The sequence below is a fragment of the Urocitellus parryii genome, chromosome 5 (assembly GCF_045843805.1).
Source record: "Urocitellus parryii isolate mUroPar1 chromosome 5, mUroPar1.hap1, whole genome shotgun sequence".
Classification (NCBI taxonomy): Eukaryota; Metazoa; Chordata; class Mammalia; order Rodentia; family Sciuridae; genus Urocitellus; species Urocitellus parryii.
This window is the reverse complement of record NC_135535.1, coordinates 27,030,039-27,055,132: the sequence shown is the minus strand read 5'-3', so window position 1 is coordinate 27,055,132 and position 25,094 is coordinate 27,030,039. Positions and strand designations below refer to the sequence as shown.

Genomic DNA, 25,094 nt, shown 5'->3' with positions numbered 1-25,094 from the left:
ATGCATATCATACATAAATAGATGTATCCTTCTTAAACATTTGTTCAAGCATTTCCTGAGTGTTACCTGAGAGCAACCCACTCAGCAGACACACTGGAGACACAATGAGCTTGAAGATCTCTCAGAAAAATGAAAGATCTGTAAATCTGTCATGAAAGCCCCAGGACCCTGAGTGACTGGAAGGACATTTTGACTCCTCCAGGCTGGTTAGGTGGTGGCATGTTCAGGAGGAAGCAAATGGCTACTCTGCCTCAGGTGGAGGCTCCTATACCAGCTGAGGCCAGGTGGGTAAGGACTGCCTTCCTATCCCATGGGAGTAGCAGGAAGCAATTTCCCCAGTCCTAGCTCAGTGGCTAGCATAGGACCAACCCATACATAGTAGAACAGCCTTATAGGGAATGAATAAATGGATGGATGGATGAATAGCCCACATTTATGTAGTTATGTTACTTAAATATATTTAACTAATTTCCACATACTAACTTATGAATGGACTCAATATCTCTCTCTCTCCCCAAGAGCAAAAGGGCTCTGCCAAGGCAAGCTTGGACCCAGAAATAGAGCTTCTGTCCCCTCTATTTTTGCTTTCAAAAAGACTTTTTGAAAGGTGGCATGGGGGTGCTGGGGTTGTGGCTCAGTGGTAGAGTGCTTGCCTAGCATGCACAAGGCACTGAGTTCGATCCTCACCACCACATAAATGTAAAATAAAGATATTGTGTCCATCTAAAACTAAAAAATAAATATTAAGTAAAAGAAAGGTGACATGGGCAAGTCAGAAGGCCTTTTATGTTTTAATTTTGATGGAACAAATCATGGTCTATATAGGCTGTATTAGTCAGCTTTTTATCACTATAACAAAATTCCCAATATACCTGACTTATAAAGAGAAAGGACATCTGGGCGCGGTGGCACATGCCTGTAATCCCAGTGGCTTGGGAGGCTGAGACACAAGGATCGTGAGTTCAAACCCAGCCCTAGCAAAAGCAAGGTGCTAAGCAACTCAGTGAGACCGTCTCTAAGTAAAATACAAAATAAGGCTGGGGATGTGGCTCAGTGATCAAGTATCCTGAGTTCAATCTCCAGTATCACCCCACCACCACCAAAATAAAAGAGAAAGGACATATTTTGACTCACAGTTTCGGAGAGGCCAGCTTGTGATTAGTGAGCCCCACTGCTTTAAGCTTGTGATGGGAACACATGGCAGAGCACACGACCCACCTCAAGTCAAAAGCAGAGAATAAGATGAAGGTCCCAGGATCCTCTTTGAGGACACACCCTAATAACTTAAAAAGCTCCTACCAAGCCCACCTCCTAAAGGTTCAACCACCTCCCACTAGAACCACAGTCCTGGGGACCAAGCCTTTAACACATGGGACTTGGGGAGACGTTGGACACCCAAACAGCACAAGCCAATTTTGAATAAGCCAGAGTGGCTTAAGAGCAACCCCCAAAGGAGAATTTTGCCTGGCACAGGCAGAGTCTGCCTCCAGTGTGAGCCTCCTCCCTGATTAAGGAATGACCAAGTCGTGCAGGTGAGGCAGGGATTCAGCATGTAGGGCCAGAAACCACTTCCATCTTCTGCCTGTTTATTTTTTTCACAAAGGAAAGAATATCACAGAGGGCATCTGTGCTAGTTTATTCTCTTACTCCAGTGGCTATGTAAGATTCTGGCATCTTACATGGAGGAAGATATACTAACTCCCTTCAAGAAAGCGGATGCAGCTTAGCAGAGGGATCAGCTAAGTCAGGGACATGCCAGATTTAAGAACTGAACTTTTGGGCTGGGGATGTGGCTCAAGCGGTAGCGCGCTCGCCTGGCATGCGTGCGGCCCAGGTTCGATCCTCAGCACCACATACCAACAAAGATGTTGTGACCGCCGAGAACTAAAAAATAAATATTAAAAATTCTCTCTCTCTCTCTCTCTCTCTCTCTCCCTCTGTCACTCTCTCTTTAAAAAAAAAAAACTGAACTTTATGGGAACTCTGACATCACTAGATTATGTTGGAAGATACGAAGTTTTCATTCTCTGATCCTTTTCTAAAAATAAATGAAAGTACATATCTTTTTTAAAAAGACTATACTTCCACCTGTTTTATTTTCTAATTTGTAACTAGTATGTCTTGTTTTCTTTTTTTATGATTTTGTTGTTCTTCTGGGTCTATTGTTTTGACTGTTGAAACATAGTTCATGAGCTAGAGTGGGAAAGATAAGTGGGTACAAGAGAAAGAGACTGGGCACTGGAGTGAGTGACAGAAAACTAACTCCAAACTTCAGGGCACCACACACAGCTTTGAGAACTGAGAAAAACTGATTTGCATCTTGCTTCTTGCTTCCTCATTTTTTTGAGGTGGGAACGAGTTGTCCTATCTTATGTAGTTGTTGTGGGGTTTAAATGACACAAAACAGATGGGGTGGAGAACCTAACATGGGGCCTAAAGGATGTTATTAGTTTTTGTATTAATATGCTCAGAAAAGAAGTTATTCCCACTCATATCTTATCTTTTTGTATTTCACAGGCCTAGCCAGGACCCTTATCCCCATATTATAATCCAAACTGATGAGTTCCAAGCAGTTAAAATTTTTGAGGAAAACAGATTCCAAACACCAGCCAAGAGCAACAGTATAATCTCTTAAAGGCTCACTTGCTACAGGGAATTTATAAGAAGAAAAAATCAGGGAGTAAAACAAACACAGCCAGTTCTTTTTTCCAGAAAGCCTTTTTATTAGATATAAGTGTTCTTATGCCAGAGAAACTGGGCAAGATTCTATGACCTGACTTAGCAGACTTTCCTATAGGATTTAGAAACTATGAATTTTTTTGTGGACTATTATGAGAATAACCTGTGATACTGAAATGGTTCTTGCAGTTAAGAAAACAAATCTGCGTCACTTTGAATCTGAAATGAAGCTCCATCTGCCTCAGATCAATCTGATTTAAATTTACAAACTTCAGCAAGTAACAATGACACTGAAGGAGTGTCAGGAATAAATGTCACTTGCTCTTTCTCCTTTCTGAAGTACTTAATGTGACCAGGAGACAGCCCTGACTTGAATTTTTTGTTTTTTTGTTTTTTGTTTTTGGTTTGTTTCTGAACATTAACAACTATAGAAAGAAATGTATAAGCTGCAAAATTCTACCCCCTATGTTGTATTATTAATAATTCAAGAAGAGCCTTCCATTTTCAGAGTCTCTGCTGTTACAAAAAAAGGAAAGTGCTCTTCCAGTACCTCCAGCCTTTTTTTTTTTTTTTTTTTTTTTTTTTTTAAAGACAAGACAGAAAATGACAGGACAGTTTTTTTGCAAACACAGAAACTATGTATTCCTTTTTTGTTCCATTTCACATTTCATGTAATTTGGTGGATATTGCATCATTTGAAACAGTTTTTTTGGCTTTTCTTGGTCTGTTGGGAAATATTCAGGTATTTTGCATTTTTGTCCCATCTTAATTTGATTGTAAGCTTTGTTTTGATGTGACTTCCCTTTAAATACAAAAACGAGCATTTAAAAAGGAGGGACAGGGCTGGGGATGTGGCTCAAGCGGTAGCACGCTCTCGCCTGGCATGCGTGAGACCCGGGTTCGATCCTCAGCACCACATACCAACAAAAGATGTTGTGTCCGCCGAGAACTAAAAAAATAAATATTAAAAAAAAAATCTCTCTCTCTCTCCTCTCTCACTCTCTCTTTAAAAAAAAAAAGGAGGGACAGGGGACAAAAAAAAATCTATTGTTTTTCATATTTTTATTATCTACATCTTTACATACACACAATCTACTTAACTGTGCTCAGCTTCTATGGGGAGCCTGTTGTCTGTCAATTAAGACATAGTTGCATTTCCTCAACTCCCAGAAGCCATTAGCTGAGGAAAACAGGGTTTTTCTTCTTAAAGTGGGCTCTATTTGGACATAGTGGGGTCTTGGCCTTGGAATCAGATATTTTTTCCATAATAATCTACATAAATAAAACTCCACCCTCATCAAAGCAAAAACACTTCAAAGTAAAAGACAAACTCCAGGTTCCTGTTCAGATTTCATATTAAATGATTTGGCTTTTTGTCTTTTTAATATCTCTTTCTAGTCTTTGGGCTGAGAAATGCTTTCCTTATACAACATGAAAACAGATATCGACAGTGTATAGCAGCATTCTTATTACAAGCCCAAACTGAAGACATCAAAGTATGTATTTTAACTGTGTGTGTTTTTGCTTCTTCAGAGTTTACATAAGGCAAAACCTTCAAGCCTCCTAAGTAGAGGTGAATTAGAAATTCCTTCCCCTTCCATCTTTCGTGCAATTCCCCTTCTCTCTCCCATTCCCTCCCACCTCTCGTCCCTGTTTAATGGTAGTCTTCTTCTCATGCTCTTCCTCCCTGACCCTCATTGTTATACAAAATTACATATAAGATGGTGTGAGGGGGAAGGAAAAAAAGAGAGAGAAATGTGTTACAGTAGATGGGGTAGAGAGAGGTGATGGGAGGGGAAGGGAGGGGAAGGAGATAGGAAGGGCAGCAGAATACAACAGACACTAGTATGGCAGTATGTATAAACGTGGCTGTCTAACCAATGTGATCCTGTAATCTGTACACATGGAAAAATAAGAATCCATACCCCATTTGAATCAAATGTATGATATATGATATGTCAAGATCATTGTAATGTTTTGAGCAACTAATAAAAAAAATAAATTATTTAAAAAAAAAAAAAGAAATTCCTTCCCCTGCTTTGGGAAGGCAGTTTTGGGAGGAGGGAAGGGAGACATCTAGTTCTTATGCTCAGAAACCTCAGCATTGACACTTTGCTCACATGGGAAGGGCAGAGCTGACACAGCCTCTTGCTTTCTCTGCTGCAGAGTCAATAGATGACTCCCTGCGCTTTCTTTAGGAAATGGGGGAAGGATTGCTTCACATTGCATTAACTTTTGGCAGCAGGGTACCAGGGATTGAACTTAGGGTCACTCAATCATATCCCCAGCCTTTTTTTGTATTTTATTTGGAGACAGGGTCTCACTGAGTTGCTTAGGGCCTCGCTGTTGCTGAGGCTGGCTTTGAACTAGCAATCCTTCAGCCTTCCAAGATGCTGGGATTACAGGCGTGCGCCACTGCCCCCAGCCACATTATTAACTTTTAAGATGCTCCAATCAATTTCCAAAGTGCAAATAATGTGATGTCAGCTTAAGTGAGGGCCCAATGCAATAATTAACTATGTCAAGTTCATTTTTCAACCTTTGAAAATGTGCAATTGTTTTTATAGCTATGAGTTGAAAGAGAAACTGCCTGATTTTGGCTTCTTTCTAAGTTCCTACTCTTGTCTTTCCCCTGGTAGACTTCCATTAAAACAACTATGTGGCCAGACCACAAATGCAACATTTCTTTATTCTTAAAGAATTCAATTTTCTGGATTTAGCTCCCTTAGAGTCTGGTTTTCAAATTATACCACTGGTTAAGAACCTCAGTTTCTTAATGGGAAGTCAAGAAAATCAACTTCCAAACTATCTTTATTCTCAGTACTCATTTTTCTAATTAGTCATCATTGACGACGATTATGGTTCCTTGATTACTCATGACTATTTATCCAACTTGCACACCATATTCATTTAAGCCATTTGCATTTTTCTATATGATTAGAGGTATATTTAGAGGTAAGAAAGAAAATGAAAAACGTATGCAAATGTTTTGTTAGTCTTCAGTTTTAAAAATCAAGCCAATAAATATAATGGAAAATACGAATCCACACATGGTGAGAAATGATCTGTTTAGCATTCTAATCTAGGTGTGTTTTTCTTTTTTCACAGAAAACATGGATGACACAAATAACAGCAGCTATCTCTTGCTTCACCAAGAGTCAGGAAACCAAGAAAATAGCATTAATCAAACTATCTGCAGAATCCTCTGAAATTTAGGGACCTAAACAAGTGGCAAACTTTATTAGAGTTTAGGGCTTTAAGTATTCTTTCATTCAATCTTTTGGTAACACTTAACCTAGAAATGAAGTAGAAGGAAATGTGCATTCATTCTAAAGATGTTCCAAGATTTGAAAATTTGAGCTAGGAAAGTCCTTAGTATAGAGGAATAATGACTGCAAGAAATTTGAACTCTGAGGAACTTCTTAACAGCAACATATTGATATCCAGACTATCTTCTAATATTTAAGTCAGATTTGTAGGAAGCATGATCGAAGAGTGGTGCTATTGAAATTGATAAAGGATGAATGGTCAGATAAATGGAATATCAGAAAGAAAACAAGATCCACTGCTTGTGTCCAGTATGAATTCTGGCATTTTATTTATCTAGTAAGTAATGAAACCAATTTTCCTATATCGCTTGTGAGTGAGTCTTACTGCTTCAGAGTCCTACCTCAAACACAATGATAATTTTTTATACAAAGTTTGCCCTTTTAATATATTCAGAAATAAATAAGTTCTGTATTTTAACAGCAGTTTTTAAATTCCTTTTCTCTACCGGTCAGTTTACTCATCTTAGGTATATTCATATTACACTAACTTGGACAGGAAAAAAAAACCCAAAGATCGAATTCCATTATTTTATTTTAAAAAAGAAAAACAAATCTCTCTTCTACATCCACCAACTAAAATTTTAATATGGAAGATGCTCATAGAAATAGTTAGGTATCTTTTTTTTTTTGAAGAATGGTGGTTATGTATGAAAAAAAAATTTCTGGATTTGCGTGGTATGTGTACGTGTGCATGTTAATACAGTATAGTCAATTTATTCAACAGAACTTAGAACTTTTCAAATTTTTTATCAGAAAAATCAGCTTGAACTATTATCATGGTGGGATATACCATTAACTGAATTTAAGGAAACCTGTTTTTAGGGTCAGACAGCATCATATTGAAGTCCACAAACTTCAATCTCAGGCATGGTGTCTTTTGCAGTTTCCAAACTGGAAAAACACATTTATCAAATTTTGCTTCCAAAAAAACTGAAAACTTAACTGTTTTATTAAAGCTGAAGAACAAAATAGAGAGGATGATGTTTGCAGAAGTCACATGCACAGTGATTCTTTGAGGAAGCCACAGATGTCACCATGCAAACATGGTAGTGTGAGCAAGCACAGCAGACAAGCTCTTGTGCAAGAGCCACGCACTATTGGAATGAGATTCATGGTTTCTATAGTAGTGTCAGGCATTTGTTAGGAATAAGTGAAAATAAAAGGAAAATCTGAAAAGTGGTAACTCTTGTTCATATAGCTAAATATTTATAAATGAGAAGAGGACAAGGCAAAAAAGAGGAGAACAGATTTCAAATGAGTTCCAAGAGATGGTATCTGGGTGGGATTAAAAGCAATTATGTCCAGGAGAAGACAATATAGGTTTATGCAAGAAAAGATTTATGAAGAAATTTATGGCTAAAATAAATATTTTTAGGAAAAAAATTAATGATCATCTTGCAAGGAATTTTTGCTATTTTTGTTATAAACTTCCCAAAGAGGAAAGCAATGTGTTAGGACTAGGCAAACGCTCAAGATTCCTCCAGTCCCTTGATTCCAATAAGGAATAAGACAGGGGGGAAAAAAGTATATTGAGTCTTCAAAAAAGTATCTTTAAATGGTCACCTGGGTATTAAAATTACACACACAATAAAAAGGGAGATTAATTTTATATTTTTGATATTTCTTTTTCATTTTGTTAATTCTCCACAACATGGAATAGAGTGAAAAGGAAATGTCTCAAGCAAAATGGCATTTAATTTCTCTTGAGATCAGGAACTTAATTACTATCCTAAGTTAAATGACATTAAAACATTATCACTGTATATATCCAAGTGCAGAGTACTAATAGTCTGTAAATAAACTGATGCAAAATGGTTAATATTTTGTTCTCTTTTGTTATTTTGGTACTAGGGATTGAACCCAGGGGTGCTCAACCACTGAGCCACATCCCCAGCCCTTTTAAAATACTTTATTTAGAGACAGGGTCTCACCAAGTTGCTTAGGCCCTCACTAAGTTGCTGAGATTGGCTTTGTATATCTTGTTCTTTTTTTTTAAAACAGACGAAATAATTTATAGTCATAGAATACGTCTATTAGAAAGAAATGTTTTTTAATATCATCTTTAACATATTAAAAAAAGACAAAAGCAATAATCCAGCAAGGATCCTTCCATTGGTCTTTATACAGATTTAAATGTTGTGATGTGATTTACCAGTTATATTTATAATTAATAACCCGAATCACCGAGGTTAGAAATTACAGTATTTACTGAGCTAAACTCTCTCACAAAATAAGGCACAACTACATGATCACAAGTAGTAAATACAACACAAATAATGGACCCAAAAACTAAATGAGAAAATATTCATGCAAAGGTATGTACAGAAGCTATGAATATATGATCCAGTCCAAGGAAGTACAGAATGTCTTACACACAACTACATCATGTTACAATAAGTTCATTACTTCTACATGGAAAGAACTTAGTGATTTCCAATTCTATTTTATGCAGTTTTACATAAATTTAGTAAGTTTATGCACAATATTCACATCTGCAACAATAACAAATTGATCATTAAAATTCAGGCATAGGGCAATTAAGACACGGTAATGTGTGGCACATTATAATTACAGACTGTCATTCATCAGGCTCGTGTCTAGGAATACTAACTCGATGGCACATTTAAATCATATGGATCAAATCATCCATGGTTTTATAGCCAAAGTGCATTAAAAAAAAATTCTATCATCAAACAGGTCATGAATATCAAAATATATGATCATAATTTGCTCTCCACTTAAAAGCTAAACATTTTTAAGCAAGTGCAAGATTAAAAAAAGTGACTTTAAAGATCCCAAAACTATATAAAATAATCATAAAGACTTTTTAAGAGAGATGGGAAAATAACAAATTTGGCAGTTACTATTTAAAAACATTACTGTACGGAAACTACTAAACTAGCTAATTCCACTTTAAGAGGTAGTTGAACAAAATGTTTATTTGTACACTGTATTGAGGTTTTTGTGTTTTTTCCCCCTTTTTTCCTTCAAAATTAACAAATCCTATACCAGCAACTTTGCCTTCTTTCTATTAAAAGAATTCTGTCAGTATAATTTATTACACACTAAGCCAGCAAGACTTGATTTTAACTCACAATTCTGTAGTTTGCAATTTACTAACACTCGATGCCAACATGTTTGGCATTAGAACCAAGAAATGAGACCCTGCATTTGCCAGCTCCAATGTACTGAAAAAAATAATAGTACCAGCAAACATCTAAAATGTACATAGCCAACAAGAACTCAGAAAAGGACTTTTTAATTAAAAGGGGGGAAAACCCTTTTTATTTCTAAAATACATTAAACTGCTGAGTTAATAGCAAGAATGTTTGGTTTCATTTATATTATCAGTATAATAGCCTAAATAGGTAAATTATTGAGACCTATCAAATGAGAATAATTAGGAAAAAAAACCAGAAAAGTCACTCAAACACACATTGTTTTATTTGCTGTCCCTACAATTGTGAATATGTGTGGGTGAGTGGGGGTGGAAGACCCAGAGAAGTCTGTAGTGTGTCCAATTTGATGAAGTTGACATTCTAATCCAGCATTCTCATTTCTCATGAAGTTTTACTATCTTTAAAAAAAAAACACTTATGAAGTTTTATTATCTTAAAACAACTACAAAAACAAACAACTCACAACTGTATTGTGAATATCTGTTTTTCCAACATATACAGTGTTACTTACATGTAAATGTATAGAATTAAGATAATTTTGAAAGAATTTTAGTATTTAAAATGTATAAGTCATTCAGTTTATATTATCCCAACTATTATTTTTCATAAAGAACCATAGTATTTATTTCTTCATTATAGATGCTCAAGGATATGTTTATACAAGTTCATGGATTTAACCAATGTCCTTAATAGCTAGCTACTGGCTGACAACAGGATTTCTATAAATTCTTTTTAGTAATTAAATGAATATGTGACAATCTCTTTATTTATATATGTGTAGGTAAGACATAAACATAATTTCATTTCAGAATGATATATGAAAGCAAGTGCATCTTATAAATTATTTGTGGTAAATGAAATATTAACTCTCATCCTTAGCTGTTACAGTTATTAAATGACTCCAACTGAATAAATGTTATGACTTTACATTTCTTCTCTAGAAAGATAATTAATAAACTAATATTTGTGACTTCGGTTTCCAGATGCTTTCCAGTTTTCTAAATTAACAAGACAAATGAAAAAATAAAGTTCAATTCCATTGTTCAGCAAACAGAGGGTTAATTCTTAGTTACCCTTAAAGTGTGTGGTAATTCTGTTTCACATGTTATCATAGCATTGAGGTTACTAAATATATTTGTTTTAGGTGATACTCTATTCTCTAGCTGTACTTAGAGGTAATTTCCAAGCATTATTTTTTCAAAGTTAAAAAGATTTCCAAGTTAATATGGATCCCAATTCAAAAGCATTTGAAGTAAATTTTACAACTTTTAAAAATTCTTCCAATAGGTAAGAAGAAAATGTGAAGTAGAATATTTAATACTTTCTTATCATTTTGTATTTTGTTTTCATGGCAAAGACCATAGCAATACCATTTTCTAGCTTTAAGATGCAAAATTATAAAACAATTACAGTGACATTGGGCTATGCTTGGGAAGATAAAATCAAATAAAGGAAAAAAATCAGATCTATTAAAAAATAAACTCAGACTCCTAAAAGATGAGAGACAAAATGAAGGTATAACATGAAAGCTAACCTCAGAAGACTTCCCACTTATGAGAAAACTAGAATAGGACCATGATACAATTTCTGTTATTCATCTTTCAACTGATGGTGAAGGTGAGAAGCTTTATAGGATTTTTAATGAAAAATATTGGGAGTTTAAAAATAAAAAAGAAAAAGAAAATTTAACCCTAATCTTCTAAATATTATCCCAGGATTACCATAAAGTAGCAAATTGATTTTATAGAGGTTTTCGTAAAATCTACTAAAGAGAATTTAATCCATATCATTAGGACAAAAACTATGTTTCAATTCATGGTTAGTACATATTTTAACACAAACTGTATTTAAAACACCCAAGTAGTAAATTTATAACATAACAACAAAACTGAGCTACAGACCTATATATAAATGATAAAGATAGAAAGTTTTATAATTCTGTGCATGATTCCACAAAGAGAATGTTTAAAACAATTAGTGTGCTATTGTGCAACAAAAACAAATGATAACATGATCCATGTACATCTTTGTAGATATAATTTGGGAGAAAGAACCTATGGAATTGTACTCATTGTTTGTGAACAATGAAATTATATTTAAAAAAATACATTGCTATTTTCTGTCCAAAGTTTATTTACATTTCATTGGCTAATTCTAAACTTGGCATGAAAGCTATTCCAGGGGTTAAATGGAAAAAATAATGAAAGATGAACTCAAGTCTCACAAAAATAGAAGAGTTTTTGTTGATATCAATAACATTCCAAAATATACGGATTCTAATTTGGTCTAGTATTGCAACCAGAATCCAAATCAAAGAGAAGTCCAAGACCTCTATTAAGCACATTTATTAAAAATCTAATGTTAGTGTGATATTACTCTGGAGTTGTGATGACTGTTAGCCTTGCAAGTCATTGAAACATGCATCGCAGACGCGAACAGGCTTCTTGGAAGAGGGAGTTAAGGCGTTTTTGGCTGAACATTCAGCACAGAAGATATTTCCACACTGACGACAGTGATGCTGTAAATGATAAAAATTAAACAATTTCAAGCACAAACACTATAACAAAAGCATTATAAAACTACAGTAGTGTAGTCACAGACTACACTGTAAAGGTATACTAACTTTCCAGTGATTATCCTATTACTTAATGAAAGAATATTTTAACATGTTAATTTAACCCCTTTGTTACATTAAAGTGAAGACTTCCTTATTTATTAAACACTACATAAACATTTTATGCCTGTTTTTAATCATAAAATTTTCAAAAGAACTCTAAAAAGCATATTTTAAGTGTGAAAACACACTTATCGAACAAAGAACTATATCTATTTGCCAAATGTTTCAGAAATACTGTCTTCAGTTGGAATTTACACATACTTATTTAAACAGTACTATTTCAAACATGTATCTTTACATCTCTCTGCTTTTTCTTCCTTTAAAAGAACTCAATGATGACTAAACCACATGAGTTCAGCATGGTGCACTGGATCCGAAAATGTCCCATAGAATAACTCAGTAGGAAAACGACGGCTGAATTTAAAACTAAAATTCAAACACAGGCTAACCAGAAACTAGACTACATGAAATTTAATTATTCCATGTAGTCATAAAGTTTACCAACAAATGGAATTTTTAAAAAATTCATTAAATGCAGAACTATTTTGATGATTAAAATACTATCAGTGAGAAATGAGATCCAGAAACGTAGCTCCAGGAATCAACCCACTCACCCGTCTCACTGTGACCGAGAAGCCTTTCCCACAGGCCATACAGTTCTGTACTTCGTTGTCCTCAGCCCACTTTCTATTCAACGCTTGTGTATGTTTGATCTGTTTTTTTTTTTTTTTAAGAGAGAGTGAGAGAAGAGAGAGAGAGAGATAGAGAGAGAATTTTTAACATTTATTTTTTAGTTCTCGGCGGACACAACATCTTTGTTGGTATCTGGTGTTGAGGATCGAACCCGGGCCGCACACATGCCAGGCGAGCGCGCTACCGCTTGAGCCACATCCCCAGCCCTGATCTGTTTTGTTTTTTTTTAAAGTTCCAATGTATTATGATATTGAATATTATAAAGAATGATAAATTATTTCTAATATGGTACCAGATATGTACAAAATTTTGGCTGTCTACAACATGGAATAAAATTTTTAAGATTAGAAATATTTTGTTCAACTTTCATTTGTCAAAAAAAATCTGAATGAAAATAAAATTAAAATTTATTCCTCCGAGGCACTGATAATTAGCCTAACTCTAATGATCAATCCTTTCTAGGGATTCTAAGAACATACTTATATCACTTTTTTAACACATACTGATTTTTCCGTTCTTGGGTATTCTTGAATTTTGTTAATTCTTTCCCTGTACTGACAATTCATGAATGACATGGCTCTCAAACTAATCTCTGAGATCTCTGAAGAAGTCCTTTATCATAAAGTAAGCAAATTTATATTTAACAACCTATAAAACCTATAATATCACTGTACAGACAGTAGCTATTTGAAAAAATTTATTAAACATGAGTTCTGTTTTGTTTTTTTTTCCAGTGCTGGGATCTAACCCAGGGCATATGCTAGGTAAGCACTCCTGTATTGAGCCACACTCCAGCCCTGCTTTACACTAAAAGGTCAATTCTAGTCTGAGAAACTGCCTCACATCTCAAGTAACTTACCTGAAGGGACTGGTTTTCTCTACCCAGCTCCTGCACTGCTGCAGTTGTATTATCCAGCTTTCTTTGCAATTCTAGGACTTTGGTCTGAAGCTTTTCTATTTCACCTTCTCCTTTAAGACATCTGGAACAGATAGAAAAGAGAGAATTAATTTAAAGAAAAAAAATCATGATGAGCTAGGGCTGTGGCTCAATGGTGGAGCACTTGCCTAGCACATGTGAGGCGCTGGGTTCAATCCTTAGCACCACATAAAAAATAAAAAACAGAGGCAAATTTTAAAAATCACGAAAGAATCTTTCTTGAATATAGGCCATGGACTAGTTAGTAATTTTAAATATAAACACATTCATTTCAATTATTTGATTGTTCTAAGGATCAGTCTTTTAAATGTCTACTTAAATATCTGTAGGCCTTAACATACTTTTCTTAATTCTTATATTCTAAAAATGTGGACTGTAACAATCTTTTAATTACCTACAATGGAAATGAACCACTTTAGTGGACATCAGTTACCTTTCTAGCAGTGCTCTCCTTTCGTCTTGATTATTCTGAACCGTGGCTTCTAAGACTGCAATCTCACCACGTAAGTCGTCAGTCTGTTTCTCCAGCTCACTAACTCTCCGTTGACTAGACTGCCACTCCTTCTTTACAGTGCCCAAATTCTCATTCAATGCTGTAATCTGCATGGTAAGTTTAGCCTCATTTTCTTCATGTTTCTTCATTCCTACTTCCTTTTCTTTTATTTCAGAATGCTGAGAAAAGAAAAAAATGTGTGTGTGTGTGTGGGGGCTATTACAAAATTAATTTATTAAATTTAAAATATTGGCAATATAAATAATATTGCTGCTTTAGGAAAGGAGGTAAGAGAATATATTTCACTAGACACAAATAAAACTTATTCTGCAAACATCTGTATAATTTGAATGGGTTCAAATGCTATAATCCTGAAATGATGGGTAGCAGGCCTCTCATAAGGTCCAGGTTAAATGACATGACTTGAAAGTCTTATTTTTTTCTACCAGAGCAGGGGAAGACACACATGGCTAGGGACAGCATGATGCCCTAGAGATAAAGCTGGCACTTCCTTAGGTCACTCAATGTATCCTTTAGTCTCTATCAACCTGCCAAAAACCACAATACAAGCCCTTCAAGTCACTCTTTGAACTTAAAATTCCAACTCTTCATCTAGAATATTCAGCAGTCAAGTTATCTAGGGATATTGAGTTAATTCAATAAAGGAAAGCCAGATGCTTCCTATTTGGCATGTACAGCTTAGGGAAGGAAAAGCTGACTTTGTTCATCCTAATTCCAAACTGAAGTTTCCATTTCCCCTTATCAACATTCACTTTGACAAAACAAATTTCTCATGAGTAGCTTTCACCCCATTTACCTCAATCTATAAGTTTGTGGGTTTATGTGTTTCAAACATTTCTGGAACAAAAAAAATGACTTTTTAAATTATATTTTAATTGAATTTTCACTGATATAAACCAAAATATGATAATAGATAAAATATTTCCAATCATATTTCAACTATTTAAGCAAATCAGATTTCCTTTCTTGAAAACTAAAATCTTAAGAAAGCATAACATCAGTCATAACTTAGAACTTAAATAGAAACTTGGGTAGAAAAAAATCTTCCCCCTGGACTGATTTAGAGTGCTGTTCAACATACTTCCCACCACTAACTCACTGACCAGTTTAGCTTCTTTCTCAACAAATTCTTTCTTCAGCTCATCTTCTTCCTTTTTCACCTGCTCTGTTAGTATCTGCAGGTTTCTCTTCTCCTGTTCAAGAGTTGCCTTTAATGAGTCTACTTTTCCTTGAAGTTCTAATTTCTGCTGAATTAAAAGTTGTTTGGCATCCTTGAGATTGGATACCTCCTGTTGAAAGGCAAAATAACAAATCATTCTTGATAATAAATATGTCACAAGGCAGCTGAAATTTATGCAATTTACCATAGACACAATGAGTTTACTCACATATGAGATTCTTCAAGTTCAACATTTGGAACAATTGGCTAAAAAGATGCAAGAATAAATTTGCCTCCTGCCCACTCATCATTTAACCCAGGTGACATGTGGCAGGTGCATGTTTTGATTATATTATGTGGAGAAGATCTCCATCCCCTCCTCTCCCTTTTCTCACTTAATAAGCATTTATTTATTATAGGTCATCATTGAGTCATCACACATTGTTACATTCTGAGGCTGTAATGAGTTATAGGACTTTCCTGCTTTAAGGAAGTCAATTCCAGAAGAATAGAAGGGCATGAGACTACAAATTATGATGCAAAATGCCAAGTGTGCTGATAGAAATAAAGAGTATTAAGAGAGCATTTGAGAGAATCTGACTTTTCTCTGAGAAAATGAATAACATTTTATAAAGCAAATGATAAATGCTTTCTTTAGCTGACACTATAGCTGTGCTTATAACACACAAAATGTTAAAAACAAGAGATTATTAAAGGATTTTAAGAAGTAAAATAATTGGAAAAAAACTAGAATTCCCTAAAATCTTATTTCCAAATTCTTACATATTTTTATTATCCATGAGCATCACTTGCTAAATTAATCTCTCTTAATTATCATTCAATGAAACCTAATCTCTTACGGTTATCATAGGTATATATAGGAATCATGTAATGCAAAAAGCACTCTGGCAAGAGATATTGGTCAAAAACAACAAAATAATTTGCCTAGCACATGGCAATTTGCTCTCAATTTTCCTAATATAACATACTAGTATATATCAAGACATATATAATTTTATAGAAAAATCCAACACAGAGGAAAGGAAAGTAATTATTTTAATATACCTTTATGCTTTCTTGTTTGTGGGACTTGAGTTCTTCACTCAGCTTGGTGATTTCTTTTTCTTGTCTACACTTAATTTCCTCTATCTCTGCCAATTTAGATTTTTCATTTGCTAGTTCTTTTTCTTTTATTGACTGTAGAAAAATGTTTCATTAAAACATAATTTCAAAGCAAACACTCAAATGAAAATTAGTATAATCAAAATACTGTGACTATTGATGACACTAGCACTCCCCTTTATACTTAATTGAAGCAAATTAATATACCCTGTCTTGCCTACCTCCTTCAATAATATCATTATAAAGACTAAATGGTTATAGTTAATACTGTAAAATGGACAGTGTCTGACCAGAGCAGCAATTCTATAAAATGTAGCCCAAACTACCATTCTTATTCTTCTAACTCCTATTCTATCAGTATCACTATCTTTACATAGGTACCTAGTAGAACATAAAGCATCATTTAATCTCTGAAATAAATAGATTTTTAATCCCCATTTTATAGGTGAAAGATCAAAAGTTTAAGATAAATAATCCATCATAGATGGAGTTAATTCTGAAACCAGATGTATCTGATGAACACTGTTTGCAATACCTAAAAACTATAGTTCTAGCTTCTTGTGGTGGTACATACCTATAATCCCAGCTATTTGTGAGGCTGAAGCAGGAGGATTGCTAGATCAGCCTGGGCAACTGAGACTCTGTCTCAAAATAACATTTTAAAAAAGGGGCTGAAGATGGAGCTCAGTGGTGCCGTACTATTGGGTTCAATCCCCAGTAACTAACACACACACACACACACACACACACACACACCATATAATTCAGTCAGAACTTCCCAAACTTAAGGTATAAATCAAGAATTCCATTCCAACTTCACCATCCTTATATACACAAAATCATCCACAATTTTTTTAATTAAAAAAGAATTTTGAGAATTGAACAATTTAGAACATACCAAGAACTTCAGGAATTATTTAGAATAATGCCTATCAGCTAATAGGAATATATAATTTCAAATAATAAACAAAAAACAAAAAGTTTCTGGAGTCTGAATTTCTCTATATAAAGTTTAAAGTGTTTTAATAATGTATTTGTTATATAAGCCAATGCTTTCAACTTCATAACTTCACATTATTTATATAAAATAAATTTCTATTTGCTCTCAGTAAAGTCAATTCTTTCTTTTAAGAATTCTTAACAAACTTAAGACTTATTCCTAGACCTTTTATTATCTCATTGACACATTTAGAGTACAAATGTTATATGAGACATAGCTGAGGAAGTATAATAATATCTGTTCTTAAATAACCAAGATTCTATGGTGTAAAAAGTAGTTGCTTATAAGACTAAGCAAAGCAGTGAGAAAAAAATGGGTAGAACTGGCAAGGAGGTTATTAAGAAGTACTTCCTAGCACAAAACTTCCAATGACCAAGCATGTTTTAGCCTGTTCTAGACATCCTTCTGAAAGAGCTGTTGAAACTAAAGATGATACCTGTATTGAACATGAGGTTAAGAGATTTGACTGGATGATCTCCAAACCACTGAAGCTTTAAGGTTCTGCATTTAAGTCAGAAAAATGAAATACCTTTTCTTTTTGAGTATCTTGGAGTGTTTTACATTGCTCCTTCAATTGCTGTTCTTTCTTTGCTGAATCCTGTTCCAAAGCAGCTTTGGCAGTCTTCAATTCTTGAATCAATTTATTTTGGTTTCCAATTTGATTTCTGTTTGATATCAAGTCCTCCTGTGCTAGAGAAAGCTTCTCTTCTACAGACTTGTAAAAAGAATTTTTCCCCAAATTATTATATGCCATCTTTTAATAAATTTAATAACATAACAGTTAATATAAGCATTATGGAAAACAATACAGTCATGCATCATTTAACCATAAGGGCATGTTCTGGACATCCTTGTTAGCTAATTTTGTCATGTGAGCATCACAGAGTGCACATACACAAACCTAGATGGTACAGCTTACTCCACACCAAGGTAATGCGGTAGAGCCTATTGTTACGTGGTAGAGCAAACATTGTTTATATACAATAAATTTCTACTTTCCCTTAGTAAAAGTCAATTCTTTCTTTTAAGAATTGCTAAAAACCTGTTAAGCATGTTATTTCACTGAATATGGTAACACAATATAAAGTACTTGTGTATCTAAACATCTGAAAACAGAAATGTTCCAGTAGAAATACCGGGCAATAGGAATTTCTCAGCTCCATTATAATCTTATTAAACACCTCTGTATATGCGGTCTGTTGCTAACTGAAACATCACTATGCAGCAGCTGACTATACTGTAAAAAGAGAATGTTACACCCTTCAATACTGAATGCTTATCAAATCTTCAATATTGGCCAGGTAATGTGAAAAACTATCAAATAAGTAGGGACCATATCAAATATACTTAGATTACATATAATCTAAGTATAATGTAATATATAATCTAAGTAAAAATAAATGAAGACCTCGTATGAGTGTGTGTGTGTGTGTGTGTGTGTGTGTGTGTGTATAGAGGGGGGGGGATAAAAGACTGGGGAGATACAAAATAACACAATTTTAAAAGAGTTAAATGCTACATTATGTACACATATACATTTTGTAGGATATATGAGGTCCTTAGACATATTAAAAACTTTGATAAATAAGATTTTTTGTCTTTAGGAAAAGACATAGTTGTCTGATCAGGTGATTCAAAAGAAAAATTCAAACATCTGAGGCTATATCCTGAGAGGAATACCAGTCCATCCTCTCAACTGCCTATGTGGTACAAATAGTTACTGTCAATTAACAGACCACAATCATTGACTATACTAAGACCCAAACACTTTGAGAAGGTCAAGTTGAAGAAAGGGTAATCTCCCTCCCTCCAATTAGGTTTCATTTGGGGGAAGATGTGGTGATAGTTAAATAAAAGAAATGGCAGGAAAGTGCTACTCTCAGCTGCTTTTGCTGTCATACACCAGGGGCTAAGAACCAACTCCAAGATGCTCTTTCACCAGATCTAGAAACTGAGTTTTCTAACGTGGGTCATACAGTTTCTTTGAAAAGGCAGCAGACAATATAATTCAGGAAAAGATCTTTAGTGACTAGGATTATATATAATTAGTAAAAATACTAGGACAATACATGAATAAAAATAAATGAGGACCTCATTTATCGGGATTCTTAAGGTTCCTAAAAAAGTTTACTCCTTATCAATAACCAAGTTCCGAATTCTTTCTTATATAAATTAAATTTTAATTTTTAATGACTGCCAGTCAGACAATAAACCCCCCAAGGCTCTTTACTAATCATCCAGCTAACCACTAAGTGAGAAAGGTATAAGACAGTGCTTAATTTACAGGAATTGACTAAGTAGCCTGAAAAACAAAATAGGCATGTAACATGGAAATCATACAGGGCAGTGAAACACGTGCTATGTGCCAAAAGCACCAGAAAACAATGAGTGTGAGACCCTCTGACGAATGTGGTTCACAGAAGTCTCCAGAGTACACTTGGGAACTTACCTATATGTCATGAAGCATAAAAGGGACTTCACATGTAGACAATAAAATTTGCAAAGCTAGTCCATTAAGTCTATTGCAACTAGAATAAGGCAATAGAGGGGTCTAATCTAATACTAAGGAATACCAAGGTTTACCAGAGTCTGGAAAGCAATAGTACTCCAGAGAATTCCACAAAAATTCTAAAATGTCCACAAAAATTTGAAAATGGGCATGGATTATAAAATCTTAAACTCACGGCCTGTAAAACTTTAAACCAGTGATTAGTCTTTACAGTCAACCTCAAATTTGGAATGTTCTATGAGGTCCTTTTGAAGATGCTAAGTCACATTGCTATCCCCTGCCTCTGAATATTCATCTATGTTATTCTGTGGCATACTGTCATGCATTTTAAATGTTCTTTTTATATTTCTTGTAAACCATGTTATCTTATCTGCTCAGCTTCAGAGGCCCTCTTCTCCCATTCCATGATTTTATTGGAATTGTCTAAACCCATTCCTATATCCATACCCACTGCAATAGGAAATCCTTGAGTATATCAACTATCAACAGTAACACTGATCATGCCACTAACATTATAGTATCTCAGCAAAAGAGAGTTCCTGCAGTATTGTGGGGTGGCTATTTATTTTTATCTATTTAACAAAATTTCCCAATCTCCTTTCAAAATAAAACCTTTACAATTTTAGTTATTACTTTTTGTTGACGTATGATAAAATGACAGAAGAGATAGTACTAAGTTGAAAAGATTTCAATTTAATCCTAAACTTACTACCCTAGAATTTCCGCTTTACTCAAGGTATAAAATTTACAATTAAATTCCACTTTTACCTTTCCTGGACAACCAAGAAATATATACAGCATAACTAATTTGAAATATGCAGTCAACAAACTTAAGTGTTTCATAAGTGATCCAGCAGCGTAAATCAGGCCAGGCTGTCTTCCATCTTACTGGTGTCCAAGTACACACTGTCATCCCACAGTGGTCAAGCAGCCTTAACTTAGATGGGTATCATGTCACACAAGGTTCTGAATCTTTCCCTTTTCTCTCTCTCTTATCTACAAGATCATATAACATCACTGAAGAAAAAGAAAAATAATGGTTGGTAATGATCTCATTCTGGTCTATAAGTACCATTTGTAATCCCCTAGGTATTTATCCTTTATTTTACATTAATTTCCTAAGTAGTTCATATACTTCTCATTTTAAAGGCATTAATACAGGATTTATAAATATTTTGTTAAAAAAATTCTAGTAAAATGGTGATGAAAGAAAGAATAGAAGCTTTGAATAAGAACACAGATGTGACTATGTTCTATTATTGTACAGTGTTAGGCCTGCCCTTACCTATAGAAGCAAGCTTTAGAATAGACATCTAGTCAAGGCCTCTTAGTTTAAAACGCTATAGATGACTGGCCCTCTGTTTTCTTTTTGCTCATATTTACATTTGAATTATTCTTTCATGTATGAAATTATTATTATGAAATATATATTTCAGGCATAATAAAAATCATGGCTTATAATGAAAACTATTGATTTAGGAGATATAAGTCCCATTATTAAGTTATACTCTGGATAAATAATCTATCTATATGAAAAGAGTGATTTCTACAAGACTTTTACAACCATTAAGTTTCAGATCTTCTATCATTTCAATATCCTTCAAATTCAATCACTTTTCTCCATCCTTACTGCTACTACTAGCCCAAACAAGTAATAGCCCAAAAAGTATCTTGCTGTAAAGCCTTCTCCCTGGTCTCTATATTTATCTCCCTTCCTCATTCTGCAGCCAATCATTTACCCAAAATACAAATCTATGCAATGTCTTCAGTGGTTCCTAATGCCTTTGGGTTAAGTCCAAAATTCCTCACAAATTTTCCCTGAATTATAACAGTGTTTTGAAGAAAAGAACAACAATTTAACACCACCTAAATGTCAAGTGATTTTTTTTTTCCTTAGGCTTTCTTATTTTGATCTTTTGATCTCTCTTGCTCTTTCTGTCACATATAGGTATATGCTATTGGCAGTATGACAATTCTTTTACCCAATTTCTTATTCTTTGTGAAATCATGAATTATCATTTCTTTTCTCACTTTCCTTGTAGCCTACTATGCATTCAGCCCTTTTGTGTCATCTCTATGTGGTTAATCTCTTCTATTCCTTCCTCTTTAACTTTATTCCTAATTCTAATCAATTCATTCCTGAAAGAGATATAACCTCTTAACTAATTTCCCTACCATGACAACCCACTCCAAGTTAAGTTTCCTAAGTCTCTTTTCTTCATGTATTCTCTGCTTAGACTTTACTTCCCCCGCCCCACCACCAAATATAAAGTTCAAACATCTTTATTAGGCATCTAAGATACTTCACCATTTAAAGCCTACTTTTTTTTTTTAGTTGTAGATGGACACAATACCTTTATTTATCTTTATGTGGTACTGAGGATTGAACTAGTGCTTCACGCATGCTAGGCGAGCACTCTACTGCTGAGCCATAACCCCAGCTCTCAGATTCTACTTTTTAAAACCTAAATTCCACACATAAACCAGCACTTGAATAAGACAATTATATGTCCTGCCTGTTAATTCCCATTGTGGCACCTTTTCTCAAACTGTGCCTTTGAGTAAAATGACCTTTCTAGGATCCTGCATATTCAAATTCCACATATCCTGCAGGACCTAATCAAATCCTACCTCCTTTATAAAGTCTTCCCTACAAGAGCCTTGGAATAAAATATAAACATTATATATTTAAAACATTTTAACATTCTGTGATTTTTCAATAGAATTTTCCAATAGTACACTTTAAATTAAATAAACAAATCCCAAACAGGATAGAAACAGAAAACATCATATTTCACCTTACCAAAAAACAAACAAAAAAAAAAAAAAAAGAAAAAGAAAGAAAGAGAAAGAAAGAAAGAAAAAGAAAAAATAGAAAAAAACTGGCTGAAACTTCTGAGACAACACACATATTCCATTTCCCTTAGAGAATTTATACCTTAATATTATATAAAAATTGTTTACCTTTTTTCCATATCCTTTATTTTAATAAACATACACTTTATCAAATAATATAGTATTACCAAGGATAAAATTTCTATACATTGTTAGATAATTAAGGTTAGGATTCATTTGATCTCTGACTTCCTAATTTAATCATTGTGCATTTCAGTAATCTAGGGAAGTTGATAAATATACAAAACTAGAGTCAGAATTGCCTGACAAGCAAGAGCAAGATTGTCGGCATTTTTCCCAAGTGATTAACATTTAAAACTCATTAAATGATTTTCTAACAGCAGATCTTTTAAGTCATTTTCAAAGAAAAGCATAAAATACTTAGATACACTAATAGTGTACACATTAACATGCTGAAATATTCTACTATGATAGATATAATCCATTTATTTATTTTGTTTATTTATTTATTTGGGGGCAGTAACAGGAATTAAGCCCAGGAGCACTAAGTCACTGAGCCACATCCCCAGCCCTTTTATCTTTTTTATTTTGAAACAGGTTCTTGCTGAGTTGCTTAGGGCCTCGATAAATTGCTAAGGGTGGCTTTCAACTTTCAATCCTCCTGCCTCAGCCTCCCAAACCACGGGATTATAGGTGTGCACCACCACACCTGCATAACTCATTTTTAAATGCTCACATATGGCCGGGTACAGTGGCACACGCCTATAATTCCAGTGGTTCAGGAGGCTGAGGCAGAAGGATTGAGAGTTCAAAGCCAGCCTTAGCAAACAACTCAGGGAGAACCTGTCTCTAAATAAAATATAAAATAGGGCTGAGGATGTGGCTCAGGAGCCAAGTGCCCCTGAGTTCAATCTCTGGGATCCTACCACCGCAAAAAAAAAAAAAAAAAAAAAAAAAAAATTAATTTTAAAGCATGCTAATCCAAATGTAGTAATTTAGTAGAAAACCATTATGATATTTCTCAAATATTAGCCTTCCCTTTCCCATCTGTGCTCAAATGAATCATTTAATGACTGTCTATAAACAAGTAACTGAGTTTCTAAGATATAATATAGTTTATTATACCTTAAGATCTTGTCTTGTGGCCAGAAGTTCAGATTCCTTCCCATAGAAATCAGATTGAAGTTGTTTTAGATTTTCTTGACATTTTTCATAGGTGTTCTGTAACACTGATATTTTCTCTTTCTCTGCTGCAAGTTCCTGGGCTGCCTGTGCTGACTGCTGCTGTAGTTTATTCTCAAGCTCTGTCTGAAACATATAGTAGTTATTTGAAACAGTATGCATATTAAATTCATAAAATGAAATTCATACAACTAAGATTTCTAAAAATAGGCTAACTGCATTTCTGACCTAAAATTTTACTTCAATAAAAAGTAATTTACGGTACACTTCTAAACTCAAAATCCAACAAGTCCCAATTTTTAAAAATCAAAAAAGACACAGGCTGCAGTGTAGTGGTCCAGTGCATGCGTAGCATGTGGGAGGTCCTGGGTTTGATCCCCAGCACCACAAAAAAGTTAGGTAAATAAATAAACTTAAAAACCATAAAATGTAAAACCAATTAAACAAAGGAAAAATGGATTTAACTAGGAAGTAGTATCAGGTCTCAGAAGAAAGAGTAACAACTACATTCTGTTGGAGGATATAGTGCTGGATACCTCAGATAATATATTTTAAGGTTAAGCTAAAAGAAATCTACATGAAAGAAATTAAGAAACCATTATTGGTGTTGTATTGAAGTTATGTTTTTTCTACTACTTGGAAATTCAAAAATAACTTAGGAAATTTCTGCAGGTCATCTTTATTAATATCAAAGCAGAAAAAAAAATCTCATAAAGATCAAAACATCTCTAAAATCAACTTCTTTTCAGTCTTTAAGAATATTTGGGGGGCTGGGGATGTGGCTCAAGTGGTAGCACGCTCGCCTGGCATGTGTGCGGCCCGGGTTCAATCCTCAGCACCACATACAAAGATGTTGTGTAGGCCGAAAACTAAAAAAATAAAAAAAAAATTCTCTCTCTCTCCCTCCCTCTCTCTCTCTCTCTCTCTCTTTAAAAAAAAAATTTTTAAAAAAGAATATTTGGTAGATACTGAGTACAGTGACCCACACCTGTAATCCCACTGAGGTGACGGGCTGAGGATGGCAAGTTTGAGGCCAACCTGAGCAATTTAGCAAGATACTGTCTAAAAAAGAGCTAAGGGTATAGCTGGATTCAATCCCTAGGAAAAAAAAAGGACACAGATATGCACAACTTATGACAATTAAAATATACAAATATATGTATAAAATGAAAAATAAGCACTTAAATAAATACACGACTTATCATAGAAGCAGAGAACAGTTGAGTGATCACTAGAGGCTAGGAAAGATAAACAGGGGTAGAGGAGGGAGGATAGAGATTGCACAGGCAGGCGGACTAAGTTCTAGTGTTCTATAGCA

The 25,094-nt window shown here is 34.4% G+C and overlaps 2 protein-coding genes across 2 annotated transcripts in view; one reads left to right on the top strand and one right to left on the bottom strand.

Annotated features, from left to right (window-relative positions):
• The window catches only part of Plekhg7 (pleckstrin homology and RhoGEF domain containing G7), a 63,109-nt gene extending 56,823 nt beyond the window's left edge, over positions 1 to 6,286 (top strand). Inside the window, exons 15-16 of the mRNA XM_077799041.1 lie at positions 4,078 to 4,175; positions 5,788 to 6,286. Of these exons, the coding sequence (XP_077655167.1) occupies positions 4,078 to 4,175; positions 5,788 to 5,895 (206 nt within the window). The 3' untranslated portion in view covers positions 5,896 to 6,286. The remainder of the gene's footprint in view (positions 1 to 4,077; positions 4,176 to 5,787) is intronic.
• A 1,783-nt stretch (positions 6,287 to 8,069) lies between these two features.
• Eea1 (early endosome antigen 1) overlaps positions 8,070 to 25,094 on the bottom strand; it is a 125,774-nt gene continuing 108,749 nt past the window's right edge. The window contains exons 22-29 of the mRNA XM_026396768.2: positions 23,720 to 23,902; positions 17,759 to 17,944; positions 16,173 to 16,304; positions 15,052 to 15,237; positions 13,868 to 14,106; positions 13,357 to 13,477; positions 12,419 to 12,517; positions 8,070 to 11,705 (exon numbers count right to left, since the gene is read on the bottom strand). Coding sequence (XP_026252553.2) covers positions 11,583 to 11,705; positions 12,419 to 12,517; positions 13,357 to 13,477; positions 13,868 to 14,106; positions 15,052 to 15,237; positions 16,173 to 16,304; positions 17,759 to 17,944; positions 23,720 to 23,902 — 1,269 coding nt within the window. The 3' untranslated portion in view covers positions 8,070 to 11,582. The remainder of the gene's footprint in view (positions 11,706 to 12,418; positions 12,518 to 13,356; positions 13,478 to 13,867; positions 14,107 to 15,051; positions 15,238 to 16,172; positions 16,305 to 17,758; positions 17,945 to 23,719; positions 23,903 to 25,094) is intronic.